Source organism: Bacidia gigantensis (assembly GCF_019456465.1).
Source record: "Bacidia gigantensis strain McMullin 20006 chromosome Unknown contig_231, whole genome shotgun sequence".
NCBI classification, from domain to species: Eukaryota; Fungi; Ascomycota; class Lecanoromycetes; order Lecanorales; family Ramalinaceae; genus Bacidia; species Bacidia gigantensis.
In genome coordinates this window covers 1,351,928-1,370,199 of record NW_025408598.1, presented here as the reverse complement: position 1 = coordinate 1,370,199, position 18,272 = coordinate 1,351,928, and the positions used below count along the sequence as shown (strand labels likewise).

Here is an 18,272-nt window from a genome sequence, read left to right as displayed (position 1 = left end):
GTTGTGAGGAGGTACGAATATATCTTAGCCCGACAGGCTACGTAGACATTCGAGTGTCACATTGAAAGCCTGTATTCTCCCCAAAGCTCGTGCCTCAAGATGCAACCCCTTGGACAACTTCGATCGTGCTTATTAAGCTGCATCTCAAAAGCACATGGATTTGATTGCCTGCGTTCTTTGGCCTTCTCATCTGACATCATACGTTGTTGGACCATAAATACAATACAACGAATAGATATAAGACTCATCTCACTTTGGAAGGTCGCTGAGATTTAAAATCATCAATCATGTTAGTCGATACTTTCTAGGCCACTGCTGGTTTTCCGACCACATTTGTGCGGTCGTAATGACGTACGGCCAAAACCCGTTTATTTCATGCCAAATCCCTCGCCCTCGTATACAGCCCTCCAAAGCATGCTCCCAAAAGCCTCCTTCGATCGATACCGATAGAGGCCGATCATGTTGAAGCAAGTCCGTGCGATTGGGTACCGTTTCGTGTAGTCACCTAAGCACACAATCTTGATGACAAGGCTTGTGGCGCCCATTGCAGGAATCCGGTCGCTAGCCGTGATGAAGCTGAGCAATTTCCGTTGGTCTTTCGGTTGTGCCCCTTCGAATTCTTCCCAGAACCATTTCACAGGAATCTGATCAGCTGGCTCAACGCCGACGCCCCAGCCGTCATAGATGGCTACCGCTCGAATTGTTGCAACATCAAGGGGCTCGTCTGAGCCTCTTATGAGCAACTCGATCTCCTCGGGTCGAAATAAGGAAAGCGCATTGCCACCGCACACGGTGAAAAAGCCGCGTTTGAAAGGGTCATATTGGCGAGAGACGGAAGTATCCAGAAGATAGCGGACATAGAGGTCCACATATTCCCGGCGATTGCTGTTCGTAACCGGCCTATGCTCACCGTTGTGACAGAGCGGCACGTACTGGATTTGTCCGTAACGTTCAGTCGCAGCAACAAAATCACGAAGAAACGTCGATTCTACATCGCCATCGTACTCAAGAAGCTTTCGAAGCCCTTGGGCAAGGACGGGTCTGAACTCAGCGAGGTCATCCAATGATGAAGCGTGGATCGGACGAGAGGAAAACGTTGAGGGACCCGTGTACGTCGGAGCCGAGGCCAAGAGCTTGCGAAATGCGAAGGGTGGTAAAGCGACGTCTAGGATTGTCGAATTGTAGATTGCAAGTCCAAGTAACGCACCAACAAGGAAAAATTGATCCGAAGTCTCGAAGGTTTGGGAATTGAAATAGCAGTTTTGTGAGTCCTCGTCATACACGAACAGCCCATGCTCTTGATCAAAGATCTCTCGGATCAGCAGCAAAAACCATTCCTTTCGAAGGCCGCCCGAGTCGAGGCCTTCTTCTCCAATGAATTCGATGCGAAGCCCCTTTTTAATTTCCTCTTGGCCCGTGCCCACAACTTCACTGACACCCCGCAGGCTATCTTCAACTAAACAGTCCCTTCGCACCTTCAGGATGAGATACTGACTGATCGCTTTTCGGCTCATTATACTGTTGAAGAACGCCTCTCTAGCTTTGATTTCCATCTGCCTGCGAGCATCGTGCTCAAGAATGTGGATTTTGGCCCAGATGGAGAAGAACATGGGATATTGGCAAAAGGAAAGCTTGCCTCGTCTTGATTCCCAAGTGTCAAAGTCTGCGATGAGGTCAGTGTAGTCTAGCATGGTATTGTAGAACGCGCTGGTAGGAAGGAGTTGGCCATTTCTGTGTGCTCGCTTTTGCGTGATTGAAATCGCTCGTGGCCTACCCAGTGGTTGCGAGGTCTTCTGATGGCCTTCACGCCACCTGATGGGGTCGTTATTGCTGGCGGCGAAAAGGAGTGACATAACTTTTGCTGCGGCCTTTATTTGCCAATCATCGCTGTATGTTGTTCCACCTGTATTGTTTTCCTGAGACTTGGCACCTTGGGAGACTCCGATGGCAGCGTGGAGTTGAGCGGAGGTTCCAGCACCGGGGCCTGAGATACTGGGAATTAAACCTCCAACAGTTGGATCATGACTGTTGGTACGCTTTCTCCCGCTAACCCTAGAAAGTCTATAAGTAACAAAGCTCCCCACCAGCTCGACAACCTTCCGCAAATGTTGTTGTGTGAAGCGCGAGAACCAGCTGATGAGATAGTGGTGGCAGTCAGGCGGAAGATTCGACATAATACCTAAGATGCGTTTAATAATGCCTGAATGCCTCGACAAGTTGCTACTGGAGCCTGTTGGTGGTAACAATTTTGATGAGAACGGCATGACCGCGGTAGAAGTCACAACTGTACTCTCTGACATTCCCCGATTGGACGCGTCTCTGGTCGTGCTAGGAAACGATTGGATTGACAGATTCGCCTCCTTCATGGAGAGATTTGGATTGGCAAGTAAGATGAGAAGAAATCGACTTTCAATGGCATGCTTCAGAGGACGCCCAGGACGTCGCAGTAAAGCCTCACTTGCTTTGAACAGAGTGCGCTGGACATGGCTACTAGACTCAGCAATGCGCTCGTCCATGACTTGAATCTGCGCATCCGAAGCTATTGGAGAATGCTCATTTACCACTTTATTTGCCTTAAAGCTGTGCAGCTTCAGCCTCCACGAGCTTTGCAACGAGTTGATAAGGTTGTACCACTCGTAAACTTCAGACCAGTTAATACTAGGGCCCTTTGCATTGGCTTTGTCGCTGTAGCTATCTATTGACCCTTTCGCCGTCTGAGGTCGAATGCTTTCGGCTGGCGGAGACCTGCCTGCCCACCAGGTGCCGTTTTCTGCGAAATCGCCGACGAGCAGAGTTTTTGCATCGATCTCAGGGTACAGGTCGGCGGCGCTGTCAACAGTGTCTGGGGATGCTGTCTCAGGAGTTTTGGTGATAACACTTTCACTTGCAGCTCTCAGTGACTGGTTCGGTCGAGAAAATAGGAAAGAATTGTTCAGACATTCGCTGCTGAAGCATGCCGTAATGTACCTCTCCAAAATTCGGAATACACGTTTGGATTTATCTTGGCATTGTGAGGTGGTTGATTCATCAAGTCTTTTTTGATCAGAATAAGAATGACCGATTGAAGACGATGCGTTTTTTCCACGATCTGAGCCTATCAGATCCACATTGTCGTCGGCGATATCGACAGCTCGTGAGGATGATAATAATTGCGTCGTTGACTGGGGTTCAATGTCTTTATGCGAATCATTTCTATATACGGCTTTCTTCTTGCGTTCTGGAATTTCAGATATTAAGAATTGTTCGAGGCTTTCCTCAATAATTTGTCGCGTCCTTTGTAGGGACATGTAGCGTACTGTTGATCAGATCAATGAATATTTTACGGTACGAGAGGGGAGTTCCTCACCTCTACTGAGCATGAGGGGTTTTGACAGTAATGAGGTGTCTCCGAAATCATCTTGCCTCTCGCTTGGTTGAGATTCGCCTATGTGCCTCTGGGCAGGCTTCAAATCGTTGACCATGAGACAAACAGTGCAACGAAAAACGTCTAGGCGCCGGGGCCATCGTACAAGTGAGTCGCAAGTAGCGCATCGGCCAGTGACCAGCTCCACTTCCCCGTTTTGAACTGTCTTGGACTGATTGAAGGGAAAATTCACTTCTCGCGCATTGTGACCGACTATGATATCTGGCGCAGATATCACATCTTGTTCAAGTATGTTTTCATCCTCGGTCTCGTCTCCGTCATCCGCAGGCCTGTTACCTCGGAGTAGCTCTGCAAACGGATGGCTATGCGAGCGAGAATGCCGAGACCGCCGTCGAATCTGAGGAGGGGAAGGGCTGTGGGAAGGTAGTATTGGAACACCGTGCAGCGACGTATCGGCGAATGAGTTGTTTGTATCTTGTGTTTCTGGGAAGGGATATCTTGGGCTTGCAGAATTGCTCGCAGCGGCTGGCTTATTAGACGGAGACCCTACATGAAGGCGGATATGCCAAGAAGGCATTGGCACTGGGCTTCTGCACTTTCAAACTAACATTAAACCCGGATGCAGCTGTAGCGAGAGCTGTAGCAACCATATCAAGCTTCGAGGATACTTTCACCCTGATAGGGTATGAGGTTGTAACAAAGAAACCTGCGATTGACCAGTATCGATGAGCGGAGGAGCTTGATGTTGCATATGGGGTGTTCGAATTAGGGTCGTTTTCGCCCTACGTAGGAAGTGATTCATTTTCTGGTCAATGATAGTCATTGTCCCTCAAGTGGGTCGGGGAAAGAGCGTTGGAAGAATGTGGTCTGGGTACCTACGGAGGATCGGCTTGCTTGGCGTTTCCGACCTCGTCACCCCTCGTCCCAGCGTGCCCAACACCTCAAGCACCTGCGTATGACAGCAGACATGATTCACCTAGTGGAAGCAGTGGAAGCACAAGGCTCCATATTCAGGCAAATACTATGGTGGAATGCGCTGCGTAGTAGGTAAGCTTTATTCTAGCCCTCATGGCGTCTACCGTGCTTCACGTACGCTCTCTGGCCACGGCATGTCATCTTGGTATAGATGGTGCAAGTCTTGAGACCAATTGGAGCAAACTTTCGAGCAGCATACATAATAGCTGTAAATTTGGTGTAGGACACCGATGGGGCACTGCTTTCTTCTGCTTCACCTCCCCAACCGACTGACGAGATTGGCGCGGATTCGATTTGACCTCAAGAATTGTCGGAAAAAGGTAGGTCCTACTGGAAGCCATAGCTGAAACTATTTCCTTGCGCAAAAAAAGTTTAAGAGACAGGCATGAAGCGACGTTATCACTGGATTGTAAGGTAGACGTTGATGCTATGGTAGGTCTTTAGCTATAGGTGCAAAACTGTGAGCGCTTTGCCAAAAATGAGTAAGGGAACATGTTCGCTGTCCGCAAAGGGCGTCGCTTACGCCCCCAAATTGGCGCTGGCTCACAGTAAGATACACAGCCCTCTGCAGGTCGATACGATGGTGTATTGGGTGTCTGTGCTGGGATCGAGATTCTAAAGGTAATCCGTGAGAGCGCGTATAAATTCGAGTGTCTTGTTGGAGTTTTCAACTAGACAAATGAAGAAGGCGCTCGCTTTACAATTTCGATGTTGAACACTGGTGTACACAGCGGCGACATAAACTTAGAACAAGCCCACAATCTTCGTGAAATAGGAGATGGCGCAGAGAAATTGAAAGACGAACAAGGAAGCATTGGCTACCTCGGAAATCTGGCTTGTGATTATGATTCTCTTGAATCACTTATTGAACAAGGTCCAAAGCTGGAATCTCAAGGGCAAAAGATAGGAATTGTACGAGGGGTCCAAGCATACTGATGGTACACGATCAGTGTCCATGGCGCGAGTTCTCTCACTGGGACAACAGGTTACTCTAATCGATCTGATACGATGCTTGCTGCTGCAACTATGGTGCTGCAATCTCATCGCTTAGCGTCTAGATACGGTGTCCTCGCAAGCACTGGTCGGATGAGTTTGTGGCCAGGGAGCGTAGATACGATTCCTTGCACCGCTCAATTCTATCGAGACATAAGGGCTCCCGAAGATAGAACAATGCTAGGGGTCGAGTAGCAACTGGAAGGAAGAGTTCAAGAGAATAGCAAATCACCAGTCTGTCTCACCTTTAACCGATCATATGCATTGAAGATAGTGCCAAAATTTTCATCCGAGAAGGACTTTTCTCGTTCGAATTAGAGAATGCTCTTAGGTGCTAGTCACGTTTCAGTGAATTTACCCACGACGCACATTTTGAAAAGCGACCTTCTCAGCTGACCCTCGATATCAGGTCTACACGAGCAAACGAGTCCCAAAAGCGATGATATTTACCCCTTATCGTGACGGCGTCTCACATCATCCGACAAAGTAGTGTTCACAGGAAGACTGCAAACTTTGAGCGCAAGTGTTACTGGGAGCAGTTATTCGCTACGACAAGCTCAGAGCTAAACGATCTTAAAACTTCACGCACATTTAGCTTCCTTATGAGTGAGATAAAGCGCCTTCGACGCCATCACATGATAGGCATCTGCTTTGTTCACAATATTCATGCAAGTCCGGTTGTAGTCTCTTCACATGCCCGCCTGTCCCGGAGGTCCACTACCACGTCCACGTCCGAAGGTTCTTCGCTCTCCGCCGAATGATGGCGCAAACCCGCCAGGAGCGTCGCCCTCTTTGCCATCACCTGCATCTCGTCTCCTGTAGCCCCCATCATCGCCCCTTTCTCCTCGAGGCCCACCGCGTCCACGAGGTCCGCGATCGTCACCACCCATCATGCCTTTCGGAGGAGCGTGTGAGCGCTGCTGCTTGATATGAGTTGCAGGTACAATTTCTGCTGGAAGGTGAAGCCATTCTCGGAGATAGTCAAGACCCTCTGGTGTCAAAGTATAATAGTACCATTGCCAGGAGAACTGTGTCTTCACATAGCCGCGGGAGTTCAAGGATTGACAAGCTTTGATGACCTTTTGACTATTAGCACGGGTTTTAGAGTGATGTATAAGAGCTGTACAAAGAGATTTTTCGTGTCAACTTCCCCATGTTTCGGCAGATTGAAATCTTTTTTAGCGACTAGAACTCCTTCTGTCGGAAGAATCAGCAATGCGTTAGGATTGTTGCATCAGAATCAGACCTCGGAAGAGATATTCATGAATCTTTTTGCGGTCCTGCTTTGGAATGAGCCTTTTGACGTCCGTTAGCACACTTTTTGGCATCGTAACAATGCTTAGACAAGTAGGGTCAAGAAAGCGTAGTTGACTAACATTTTTGCAAAATGCCGAAGCTGCCAAAGGGATCTTTACTGCTCAAGCAATGAGCCTGTGACTTCCCATGTGTGACGACTTAAGCGAGATGGCGCCTAAAATTGCCGCGCCTACAAACCTACCGCCTACACTAATGATGTACATTGCGTGCTTTGGGTTCTCCGTTCATATTAATCCCTTTGTGAAGATCACTGGCATTCCTTACTCTCTCCGTAGCAGGCTGATTTGTCGTGACAATGGCGACTCGAAACATCAATGTCCTGCTGTCGTCCTTTGGTGGTTTAGGCTTGCCCTCAACGTTCAATCTCATCTGCCAAGAAACCTTGTCTTTCGAGATTCTTATGAAGGAGATACGCGCGATTCTTCCCCCTCTGAATTGCCGAATCATTGTTACAACAGCTTCCAACAAAGTCATATCCCCGTGTAGCTCACAAGTCTCTAGCCTTCTTCACGATGGCGATGGGGACTTCATCCAGCTCCGGCTATCTGTGCCCTTACGAGGCGGAAAGGGGGGTTCGGCTCACAGCTACGTGCAGCTGGTGGCCGCATGTCCTCCAAAAGGAAAAAAAATCAAGGTGAAAACAGCGGGTCAAATCGTAATCTAGACGGGAGACGATTGCGAACTGTGAATGAGGCAAAGGCATTGGCAGAGTATCTCGCACTAAAGCCGGATATGGAAAAGAAGGAGAAGGAGGCACGACGCAAGAGGTGGGAGGAAGTTGTTGCACTAGCAGAGCGAAAGGAGGAAGAAATTCGTAGTGGTGCAAAAGGCAAAGTCGATGGTCAGTGGGCAGAGGACAAAGAAGAGATTAGCGAACGAACGCGTGAAGCAGTGCATGCTACTATGAAACTTGGTGATTATCATGACGATCTGCAGGGCATGGCTGGACGACGCGAAATGGTATCCGCACAGAAAGATCAGAAGGAATCGATGGCAACGGCGGCATTGGCTGGCCCAGAATCCACGTCTAAAGAAGGTGTTGCCACGCGCTCTTATATGGGCTTTGAAGAGGATAACGAATTCATGAGTGACTCTAGCAGTGAATAACGGGGCGAGGTTGTCGACTGGTAGATTTACCTGCTGGGAGCTGGTGGGAGCGAGGTGTTCAGGAGTGTTGTTCCATTAATAGAATACGAATAATAATACCAATTTGGGTCTAGGCCGAACCTTACTGAATACAGCAGCTATGAAGTAGAAAAGTTCTTGCTCGCGACATTAGAGTATATCGACAACCCACGGCAACCTAGGTCGTTGCCATACTCAAGGTCTTGATCTAGTTTATGACCCCGTATGCTCGGCGTCGAGTTAATGGCCCACTTGGTTCCACTACTATTCTTGGGGTTCTCTACCCTCGCTCCGTCTTGTCTACCAGAAGAATCCTGTTGCGAAACCTTCCGACCTCTCAACGTTGTTTTCGTAAGGAGGCCGGGCTCCATCCAGACTCTGTCTCAACAGCACATGCTGCGTCAGAGCATGTAAATCTGCGAGTCTTGCCAAGATCATGTCCCGGCTGTGGAGCTTGCACTCAACTCAACGATTCAGATGGTGTGGGATTCTACAGCCAGACTCGTAAAGCTGTAACAACGTACCTTGCACACCATGCCGAAGCCTCTGACCATGCACCTCAATTTGAGAATCCCCAAGGAGATGAAAGAAGTGCAGAAGCTCCGATCAGATCTCAGACAGTGGGCGGTAAATTGGAACCTGGTACGCATACCTTTCATGGTTTTGCATATGTAACTTACAAAACTAGAACCCCATGTGTCATCCCAGGGTCCGCCGCTCTGTGATAGGTGTCACCACCTCGTACATCACTCGCAAGCTGCTCCCGCCTGCGCTCCGTCACTACAAACTCTCGCCGATGTCATTTCAGAGTCGCCTTACAGACACAATCACATATATCATGTCATAGATGCTGCGGATTTTCCCCTATCCCTTGTACCGAGTATCCAAAGACGTTTGTCAATCAATGCACAAAGGACCAGAAATCGCCGCGCAAGATCTCATGTCTTTCGGCATGGCAAGATCATCGAGATGAGCTTCATCATTACTAGGTCCGATTTACTAGCACCAAGCAAGATGCAGGTAGATAGTCTAATGCCATACATTTTGACTGTGCTACGCGAAACCATAGGGGACGCGGCTGACAACATTCGTCTTGGAAACGTTCGTTGTGTTAGCGCAAAGAGGGGTTGGTGGACTTCAAGTATTAAACAGCAGATTTGGGAACGCGGTGGAGCCGGATGGATGGTGGGGAAAATCAATGTTGGGAAAAGTAATCTCTTTGAGTGCATCTTCCCCAAAGGTCGAACGAAATGTTTGAAGTCTGACACCTTACGACGAGCCACAAGCGATGAAGATAAGGTCGAGACCCAAATGCCGCCTGCAGCCACATCTGTGGATTCTTTGACTGTAATCCCACAGAACAAATTCCTCAACACAGGGAGGACGAGGCAGGAGTCATTTCTATCCTCGCCTACCGTGGAAACAGCGTTTCCGATTTTGCCTTTGGTATCCTCTCTGCCAGGGACGACGGTGCGCCCAATCAGACTTTCATTTGGCAACGGGAAAGGCGAGCTCATTGATCTTCCGGGGCTAGATCGTGGTCACCTTGAGACCTACGTCCAAGATCACCTCAAAGATGAATTGGTCATGCAGCATCGACCCAAGCCATATCAGCTTTCAATAAAGCCAGGGCAGTCCCTCTTGGTCGGAGGCCTTGTGCGAATCACGCCACTGTCAAACGATTTGAACTTTCTGGCATTTCCGTTCGTGCCTCTGAAATGCCACGTGGCTTCTACTGACCACATCATCTCGAAACACACCCAAGATAGCTCATCCGCGGCTCATAGCATTGTTAAGCCCGGTGTGGGTCATCGTATGTTTTCTGCCGGCCAATTCGCCCTTCGATGGGACGTGACAAAGCAGCGGGCTGGACCATTGACTAGGAAAGACGCAGTTGGTCTTACCTCTGCTACACTGCCCTTTGCTGTATTTTCAGCAGATGTATTGATTGAGGGGTGTGGATGGATTGAGCTGGTCGCACAGGTCCGTAAAAAGGACTTGGAGTGCCTTTCTTCACCTACGGCAAGTATTCTTGATGACAAACCCTACCCTCGCTTTGAGGTTGTGAGCCCTGGCGGAAGACATGTTGGAGTGCGGCGGCCGATGAATGCATGGCTGTTGAATGGTGAAAGGTCCGCCTCATCAAAGTCCCGAAGTCGGCCAAGACGAAGTTTGAAAGGGCTGAAAAGCGCCAAAACGTAAAGTACATTACGGTCTGCTTCTCTTGAATATGGGCATAACTCAAACAGCTGTGAAACCCTCACCAGGACTTACCGGGGTTAACATCTGGTTTCAAAACAGCCTAGAACTAGGTATCAAACTATGCCTCTTTAGGAAGATTTATCAATAATACACTTGATTAGTCTGAGCATTCAAACCCTTTTGCCACGGAGGAGTAAGATCATGATGGCCCCCAACAACTAGTCTACAAAGAGTTTAGACGATCAATAACTACGCTAACCTATATAATACCCCCTCCGTGATGGGTCTGAGAACGATTTAGCGTATATTAACCATTAAACACTATTTTATATAGTATTTGTATGTACTATTAAATGTTATCTTTTCCTATTTCTTATTTTTTCATTTACTACTTTCCTTTCATTTTTCAGAAAAAGTTTCTATAGAGAAAATAAGTCTTTTCTATGCGCTGAACAACTGTATCAACTTTGTTTCTCTGTTGGGGTGTTAGTTGTTAAGTAATAATGTTGTTGATCTTGAATTTTGAAATCTTGAAAAACAATGAAAGGTTAGTCATTGGTATAGAAATTTCATCGATGCGAATCTTCTCTAAGTTGTCTCGGATAGTCTTCTATACAAAATCTCGCTCCGAGCTAAAGGGATAAGGCGGGAGAGCTCTTTTAACCTCGCTGTTGCTGTTGACTATATAGCTTGATTTGTATGCAAATTTGTTAGTAGATTTAGTTAGTGATCAAATATACGTAGGGGTGTATATCTCATAATAGGTTATTACACCAAAAATAAGCTATTGGGTAAAAATCGTGCTCAGACCCCCTTCGGGGGGCCCTACGGGGCCGGGGGTCTGTAAACTCAGACTAACACTTGATTGTATTTTCACTCAACACCTGCGTCCAGAAATCCTGGAGACAAATTTGCCCCCGCCAGTAACGGTTACGATGGTGAGTAGAATACTGAACATCTGCTAAGTGGGCCAAATATGAATGTCGTAAGGCGCACGAAAGATCTTAGAGCTGTAAATCCCTTGCGCAAGCTTTGGGTGAGCGGCATTGCTAATATACACTAGAAAGTATACAATCCCAACTTCATGATATGCCTCAACTCATGTTGCTCTAGTTGTTGGATATTCGAATAGGTCCTGGCGCTGCGACTCTTCCCAGCGATGTTAAACGCATCCATCTTGACTTCGCCTTGAAAATTAGTGATGGTCATTATGGAGCTCGTAAGATCTGGCGCACTTGCCTCCCTCGCCTCAAATACTGCAATCCTGGAGTATCAATGACAGTCAATCGCCATAAAGACCAGACTGGACATTCTCTTCTCACAATCTACTGGGCGACACCACAAGATAGCTCCTCACTCGGTGCGTCGCCAGCGGTCTCGTCTACAATTTTATCGAGTGGAACATCCAGTCACGAAACTTGGACCAAGACAGACATTATAGACATGAAAAATAAAAACGAATCGGAAATACTACAGAAACTAATCAATGTGACAAATGCCATTCCTCGCGAGACGGATGCGGAGGAGGCTGCGGAGGTTGATGAGGTGGCGGAAGACAAGAAAAGAAGAGACGCACACCGCCAAAGACAATTGGGCTTCAACGAAAGGAGGAAGAGAGAGCTCGCTATGCTGGAGAAAGCTAGAGGTAGTACGGGATAGATTTGAATCATAGGTACTACTACCACCATGCCTTTGGGCATTGGCTTTGGACTCGTGGGACTTATGTCGTCAGATGCTTGATGCGTGCTTCCGCTATATACGTCGTTCACTCTAAATCCACAGGGAAGTTTCCATTATCTTGTCACAACATTTAGCAACGTTGCTTACGATGTGAATATTGGGGCCAGCAAACCTCTTTGTTCATCCCAACGCTCGCACCATGCGCTAGGACACAGCGACCTGTAGGCTAAGAAAAACTAGGCTCAATGTTACTATTGATCATAAGGTCCGACTTTGGCTCCTAATTACCTGACGACATGGCTTGAAGTCTTCGCCTTTCGCTAAGACACACTTGTGATAGTCGACATAATTCTGCCAGCAATGCTTGGTCCTGCGGAAGATCATAAGCTTCTGAATCAGTAGATTGCTTCGTCTTAGCTAACTGGTTTTGGTTCGGAAATCGAGCATCAAACCCTATGATGGACATGAGTACGATAGCCGGCCCTAGGGGTTTCATTCGTGGTAACGCAAAGGTTCGCAAGCTTACCAGCTACAGGTTGGATTAGCATGCAATATTATGAAATGCCACATTTAGAGCACTGACCTGTCACGAATTTGAAAGGCTTGGTCACAAGCTTGTCGTCGTCGTCTGCCATGCTCAAACTCCAGAGGAAGCTCTGCTATCGGAGTTACTGGAAAAGAGTTGGCGTGGTTCACGCAGGGGGAAAGAGCAAAGTCGCCGCCGCTTGAGGTCATTGAATAACGCCAAGCTTCTAGCCGTCTCGACATCACTTCCAAAATCTAGGCGCTTCAACCTCCCTTCCGTCCATCATCATTTAATGAAAGTATTTAAGCCTGTCAAAGTTCGATCATAGACGATCAATACATCCTCAACCATCCTGCATCCCACACGTACAATGGTTTCGACGCGAATGCTACGATTGGAAGCAACGAGGCGTTTATGTTTGCACGCTTCAAAACCGATGCTTATGCATACTTCGCGTCCGATGTCAAGACCTATGCCGGTATCGTATCCTGTGAAATGACTCCGTGGTCTATTTAGCTAATTTATAATAGAAGGAGGAGCATAGTGGTACACAATATCCGGTTTGGCTGGTTCACGATCTCTTGCTGATTTTGTCCAAGCGCACACGATATCACAGCGATTACGACAGCTGAAGAAGATACCCCCCGAGTTGATGCCGCTAGGTACGTTGTGATTTTGTACACAATCTCTACACCTTCGTGGTCCACACTAACAAGCACCCACATCTAGGCGTTGTATTAGCGTAAGGTACCTGTCTTCTGATGTGCATTATTCATGGAGTACTAATGCCATGGATACATAGTGTTGCTTTAGCATTCGCCGGATACAGTATGATCAACAAACTTTTGTCCGACAAGACGTTACGATTGCATAGAAGTGGAAAAAAGGCTTGAGTGTTCCAAAACCTCTACGACTAAAGCACAAGAGACCCACTTCAAATCGGGCGAGCAATATGAAGTTACGTCCTTTCAACACTAGTGACTAGCTCTTTCTTTCGGGCGTTGTTTGAATGGATTAGTCTGCTCATATACCTCGGACTGTATTCGAGAGCGTGTCCCGAACAAAACCAATAGCAATCATGCGCAGTGACGCGAAAAAGGTCGGGTTAGTCATGCGTAAAGATTCTTCGATCCTGTGGCTCATAAGATCATTCCTCTGGGCTTTTGTCATTTTGAAAGCTAAGACCAGAGACTCACAATCGATTACGATTATGACCTTGTCTAGTGGCAAACACCTGTTTCTTTTCTCACTTGTCAGATTGACTACATCCGTCATCCAATTTCTTTGTGCAAGGCATCAAATCGGCTTGGGACCCGCAATATCTGCGGCCTCGAGCCCTTGCATGGGGTCTACGCCTGGATCTGGCTCGTCTTCTTCTGCTGCGCTCCTGCCTATCGTATCTTCATCACGGACAGCATGCTTAGCCAAGTAGCCTTCTTGCTCCCACACAGCCGTCTTGGAGCCTAGCCCCTCACTTGCGTCCTTCTGTGGCTTTGCTTGTGCGACTTTGATAACTCTGCCAAAAATCTCGCTTTGGTCCATGTTATAGATAGCCTCTTTAGCATCTGCAGGTGATTCGAACTCGATATAGCCAAAGCCCCGGTGAGGGTCTGTGGAGGAGGGTAGCTCAGGCTTTGGGAGAGTAATATCGACAATTTCCCCGAACGGCATGAAGGCATCAGCAAGGATATTGCCATCCACTGCGCTCTCTAGTCCTGCGACATACACTGTGGCCTTCGACCGTGCCTTTTAAATATCAGCTATAAGCTTTATACGGAACTTGACGATTTTAGACTTACTGCATCTGTCATGCTGAGCTTCGTGTCACGAGCACATGAAGAGTGGCCAGAGATTAATGGATCTATTGTACCTCTGGCGGAGCCAACCCTGGGGTTGCGGGCCGGGCGAGACCTCCGCAGCCGAGCCCGCAAACATTTTCATTGGAAAGTACAGTATACCTGTAGGATGCCATGTTTAACGACGCTTCTCCTCATTGCGAAGGCTTGCAGACCCTCGCACGCGCATTTCACATTGATTTTTGTGCCGCTACAGACTTACAACCATGGTAGATGCTGCTAGTTGTCATCATTAGTCGCTAGCCTTGAAGGACAAAAGGCCCTACTGAAACCTCGACTCTCTCCCAGGACGCAGTCTACGAATCGGAGGTTACGATTCAAGGCCTATCTTTACAATGGTTGGCTTACAGGAGATACCTAGGACTGCTACATTTACCTGGTCGCCAGAGATCGCTTCGTCTTACCTAGCGACTGGAACAAAATCAGGAGCTGTGGATGAAGGGTTTTCAAACGACACCCAACTCGAATTGTGGGATCTCGCTTTGGACAAAACGACCAGAGAGAGAGAACTTCGGCCGATAGCCAGCATTAGCACAGACTCGAGGTTCAATGATATAGCTTGGACGAAAGATAACGCTTCGGAATCCCTTGGCATCATTGCTGGCGGTCTAGAGAATGGATCTCTGGATCTTTGGGACGCAGGGAAGCTGCTGGATGGGCAGAATGATCCTTTCTTGTCGCGGACGTCGAAGCACAACGGATCAATCAAGGCACTGCAGTTCAATGCTTTCCGATCCGAGCTACTGGCTACGGTGGGGACAAAGGGCGAGCTCTTCATTTCAGACGTCAATAATGTAGGCAGTCCTTTCCGGATGGGAAATCCGGTTGCCAGAGCCGATGATCTCGAATGTCTTGATTGGAACAGAAGGACGTCACATATTATGGTAACAGGCAGTAGTGCAGGCATTATGACTGTCTGGGATATCAAAAATAAGAAAGAGAGCTTAACTTTGAACAACCTCGGTAGGAAACCCATCAGCGCTGTAGCATGGGATCCTGCTAAAACTACACGACTCATTACTGCGATACCAAGTGACACAGACCCTTCAATCCTAGTCTGGGACCTGAGGAATGCGAATGCGCCGGAACGTGTTCTCAAAGGGCATGATGGCGGTGTTCTTTCTCTTTCCTGGTGTCAACAAGACAGCGATCTGCTCCTGTCTTGCGGAAAAGATAATCGAAACATATGCTGGAACCCGCAGACTGGAGTGGGATTTGGGGAATTCCCTGTGGTGACCAATTGGACTTTCCAAACAAAATGGAATCCGACGAACCCAGCTTTCATTGCTACTGCCTCATTCGACGGAAGAATCGTAGTTCATCCAATCCAAAACACCAAATCTGACCCATCCGCGCAAGACGGAGGCCAGAATCAAGCTTTAGATGACGAAGATTTTTTCAATAAGGCTCAGTCGCAACCTCAAGGTGCTGCATTCACTCTCCAACACGCGCCAAAATGGCTTCATAGACCTTGTGGTGCAACATTCGCATTTGGTGGGAAGATTGCTTCTTTTAAGTCTTCTGTTTCAGAAGCCAAAAAGCGCTCTGTTGTGCGAATATCGACCTTTGCCATCGACGACACCGTAGTGTCAACTACGAATTCTTTTGAAGCGTCTCTTACGCAGGGTGATCTCGACAATATATGTGATGAAAGAATTGATACCCTTACAGATGAAGCAGATAAAAGCGACTGGCGAGTCATAAAGCTTCTTACATCCCAGAACGTCCGAAAGGATCTCGTCGATTTCCTGGGCTTCACAACTTCTCACGGCGAAGATGTCAAGGTGGTTCCTGCCTCAGCTATGAATTGGAGCAAAGGTGACGACAAATCCACGCATCGCGCCAAGGCAAATGACAATCGATTGTCAGCCTTCTTCGATAGCGGCGCAGATGGAGACAATTTCCTTTCGGAATTGGGTGCAACTAAGGGTACCCGAACGAACAACCCTTTCCAATTATACAGTGGCTCAGAATCAGAATCAGATCAAAAAATCACGCGTGCCTTGCTTCTTGGCAAATTCGAGCAGGCTCTAGATGTCTGCTTGCAAGAAGAGCGGATGTCCGACGCCTTCATGATTGCCATATGCGGAGGTCAACCTTGCATAGAAAAAGCTCAAAAGGTTTACTTCAGTCAGAAAGAAGGTGGCCCCAATTACCTACGTTTACTATCTTCCGTAGTTGGCACGAACTTGTGGGACCTCGTTCACAACGCCGATCTGAAAAACTGGAAAGATATCATGGCATCATTGTGTACCTACGCCAAGCCTACAGAATTCCCCGACCTCTGTGAATCGCTTGGCGATCGTCTTGAAGAGCATATGCGATCTCAAGGTGGCAGTAATGAACTTCGGAAAGATGCTGCTTTCTGCTACCTTGCAGGATCTAAGCTGGAGAAGGTTGTAGCGATCTGGCTGATAGAACTTCAGGAGAAAGAAATATCAAAACTGAAGGGCGCTGGCACAGGTTCCGGATTTTCTGTTCACGCTAGAGCTTTGCAGGGCTTTGTTGAGAAGGTTACTATCTTCCGTGAAGTTACCAGTTATAAAGACGACGGATTAGAGGCTACGTCGGATTGGAAGTTGGCAGCTTTATATGACAAGTACATCGAATATGCTGACATTGCTTCTGCTCACGGACAACTCCAAGTGGCAGCACGCTACCTGGATCTGTTACCGAGTAAGTATTCAGCTGCCGATGTCGCCAAAGCCAGAATCAGGGATTCTTTACGGAAACCTTCTTCACAGCCCGCCTCACGGCAGCCAGCAGCCACCAGTCGTGCGCCCCAGAAGACATCAAGCACGGCCACAAGTCTGCAGCCCGAAGAACAGCCACTTGGACAGCAGCAGCCTGTCCCAGCCCAATTGAACCCGTACGCGCCTCCTGCCCTACCACACAATCCATATGCTCCCCTAGGGGGCCAATACAATACCCCAGGTTACACAAACGCTGGTTATCAGCACCAGCAGCCGCCACCTCAAGTAGGCATGGCATACGGCGGACAATATCCAAGTGGACCACCAGGAGCTCCGCCTCGGAATGCATCGCCCTCGGTTCCACCACCTTCAAAAGCAGCAAACGTGGGTAATTGGAACGATATGCCAGAAAATTTCTTCAAGCCTCCAACAGCCTCTAGGCGAGGCACCCCAGGTGTTGGTGCAAACGGCCCACCTCAAGTGCAATCCTCGGTACCACCTCCGAATCCAAACATCGGTCCTCCTCGATCAACGCCTCCTCCTCTCGGTCCTCCACCAAAAGTCGGGTCTCGGCCCCCTCCTCGAATAACATCACCACCTGCGAGCAACGCAGTTGCTGTACACCAAACTGAGCGCCCGAGTTCGGTCACTAACCCATATGCACCCGCCCCCAGCAGCCTCCCCGTACAATCTCAAGCTACGATTCCACGTGGACCATCGCCGTATAACACACCTCCCATAGCGCCGCCACCGAACAGTAGGTATGCCCCAACCCAACCAGCGTTGTCCCCGCAGGTGGAGCCTTCATCTAATAGACACGGTGGACGTGAACCGCCGCCACCACCTGCAAACCCCTACGCTCCTAAACAAAGCAACCCTCCCTCCCAACTTCCGCCAACTTCACTGCAGCAGGCACAAAAATCACCAACGCCTCTAATAGCAAACACACCGGACTCAAAACCACCACGTTCTCAGCAGCAGGGTAACCCCGTCTCCAAGAAGTACCGTGAGTGCACACAATTGAAGCTGGCTTTTGAGATCACACTAACGGATACTAGCGCCCGGCGATCGTTCACATATTCCATCTTCAGCAGCAGTAGTATACCAGATTCTAAATAGCGACATGCAGCGAATCAAGACCAAGGCACCGGCGTCTTTCAAGGCCCATGTGGAAGATACAGAAAAGCGCCTGAATATTCTATTCGATCATTTAAACAACGAAGACTTACTCAAGCCAGATACTATCACATTGATGGCTGAGCTAGCACAAGCAATTAGAGGGAAAGATTATGAGAGGGCTCAGGCTATCCACGTTGATATTATGACTCACAGGAATGATGAGTGTGGCAATTGGATGGTAAATAGGTCGTACCATACATAACTGAGCATGAGCTAACAACGATCAGGTGGGAGTAAAGAGATTGATTGCAATGAGTCGAGCAACGCCTTGAATGGTGGGCTAAGCATTGTACACTCAGCCACAGGGATGATAGGTGATGCTTTGACCCTTGCATTTCTGTGCCGACTACAGCGTCAACATA

The 18,272-nt window shown here is 48.3% G+C and overlaps 7 protein-coding genes across 7 annotated transcripts; 4 read left to right on the top strand and 3 right to left on the bottom strand.

Moving 5' to 3' along the window:
- Positions 1 to 368: 368 nt before the first annotated feature.
- KY384_004454 (uncharacterized protein) lies at positions 369 to 3,461 on the bottom strand (the record flags this gene model as incomplete). The annotated part of the gene is made up of 2 exons (XM_044812960.1): positions 369 to 3,295; positions 3,347 to 3,461. The coding sequence occupies 2 exons, from the start codon at positions 3,459 to 3,461 to the stop codon at positions 369 to 371; spliced, it is 3,042 nt and encodes a 1,013-aa protein (XP_044670380.1).
- Positions 3,462 to 6,021: 2,560 nt separating this feature from the next.
- KY384_004453 (uncharacterized protein) lies at positions 6,022 to 6,660 on the bottom strand (the record flags this gene model as incomplete). The annotated part of the gene is made up of 2 exons (XM_044812959.1): positions 6,022 to 6,452; positions 6,651 to 6,660. 2 exons carry the CDS (start codon positions 6,658 to 6,660, stop codon positions 6,022 to 6,024), a joined length of 441 nt encoding a protein of 146 aa, XP_044670379.1.
- Positions 6,661 to 7,255: 595 nt separating this feature from the next.
- KY384_004452 (uncharacterized protein) lies at positions 7,256 to 7,756 on the top strand (the record flags this gene model as incomplete). Its single annotated transcript, XM_044812958.1, has 1 exon — positions 7,256 to 7,756. The coding sequence occupies one exon, from the start codon at positions 7,256 to 7,258 to the stop codon at positions 7,754 to 7,756; it is 501 nt and encodes a 166-aa protein (XP_044670378.1).
- A 1,032-nt stretch (positions 7,757 to 8,788) lies between these two features.
- KY384_004451 (uncharacterized protein) lies at positions 8,789 to 10,002 on the top strand (the record flags this gene model as incomplete). The annotated part of the gene is made up of 2 exons (XM_044812957.1): positions 8,789 to 9,838; positions 9,907 to 10,002. 2 exons carry the CDS (start codon positions 8,789 to 8,791, stop codon positions 10,000 to 10,002), a joined length of 1,146 nt encoding a protein of 381 aa, XP_044670377.1.
- A 1,249-nt stretch (positions 10,003 to 11,251) lies between these two features.
- On the top strand, positions 11,252 to 11,635 carry KY384_004450 (uncharacterized protein; the record flags this gene model as incomplete). Its single annotated transcript, XM_044812956.1, has 2 exons — positions 11,252 to 11,336; positions 11,418 to 11,635. 2 exons carry the CDS (start codon positions 11,252 to 11,254, stop codon positions 11,633 to 11,635), a joined length of 303 nt encoding a protein of 100 aa, XP_044670376.1.
- Positions 11,636 to 13,478: 1,843 nt separating this feature from the next.
- KY384_004449 (uncharacterized protein) lies at positions 13,479 to 14,117 on the bottom strand (the record flags this gene model as incomplete). The annotated part of the gene is made up of 3 exons (XM_044812955.1): positions 13,479 to 13,928; positions 13,982 to 13,994; positions 14,053 to 14,117. 3 exons carry the CDS (start codon positions 14,115 to 14,117, stop codon positions 13,479 to 13,481), a joined length of 528 nt encoding a protein of 175 aa, XP_044670375.1.
- A 256-nt stretch (positions 14,118 to 14,373) lies between these two features.
- On the top strand, positions 14,374 to 18,182 carry KY384_004448 (uncharacterized protein; the record flags this gene model as incomplete). The annotated part of the gene is made up of 3 exons (XM_044812954.1): positions 14,374 to 17,737; positions 17,790 to 18,088; positions 18,138 to 18,182. 3 exons carry the CDS (start codon positions 14,374 to 14,376, stop codon positions 18,180 to 18,182), a joined length of 3,708 nt encoding a protein of 1,235 aa, XP_044670374.1.
- Positions 18,183 to 18,272: the final 90 nt, after the last annotated feature.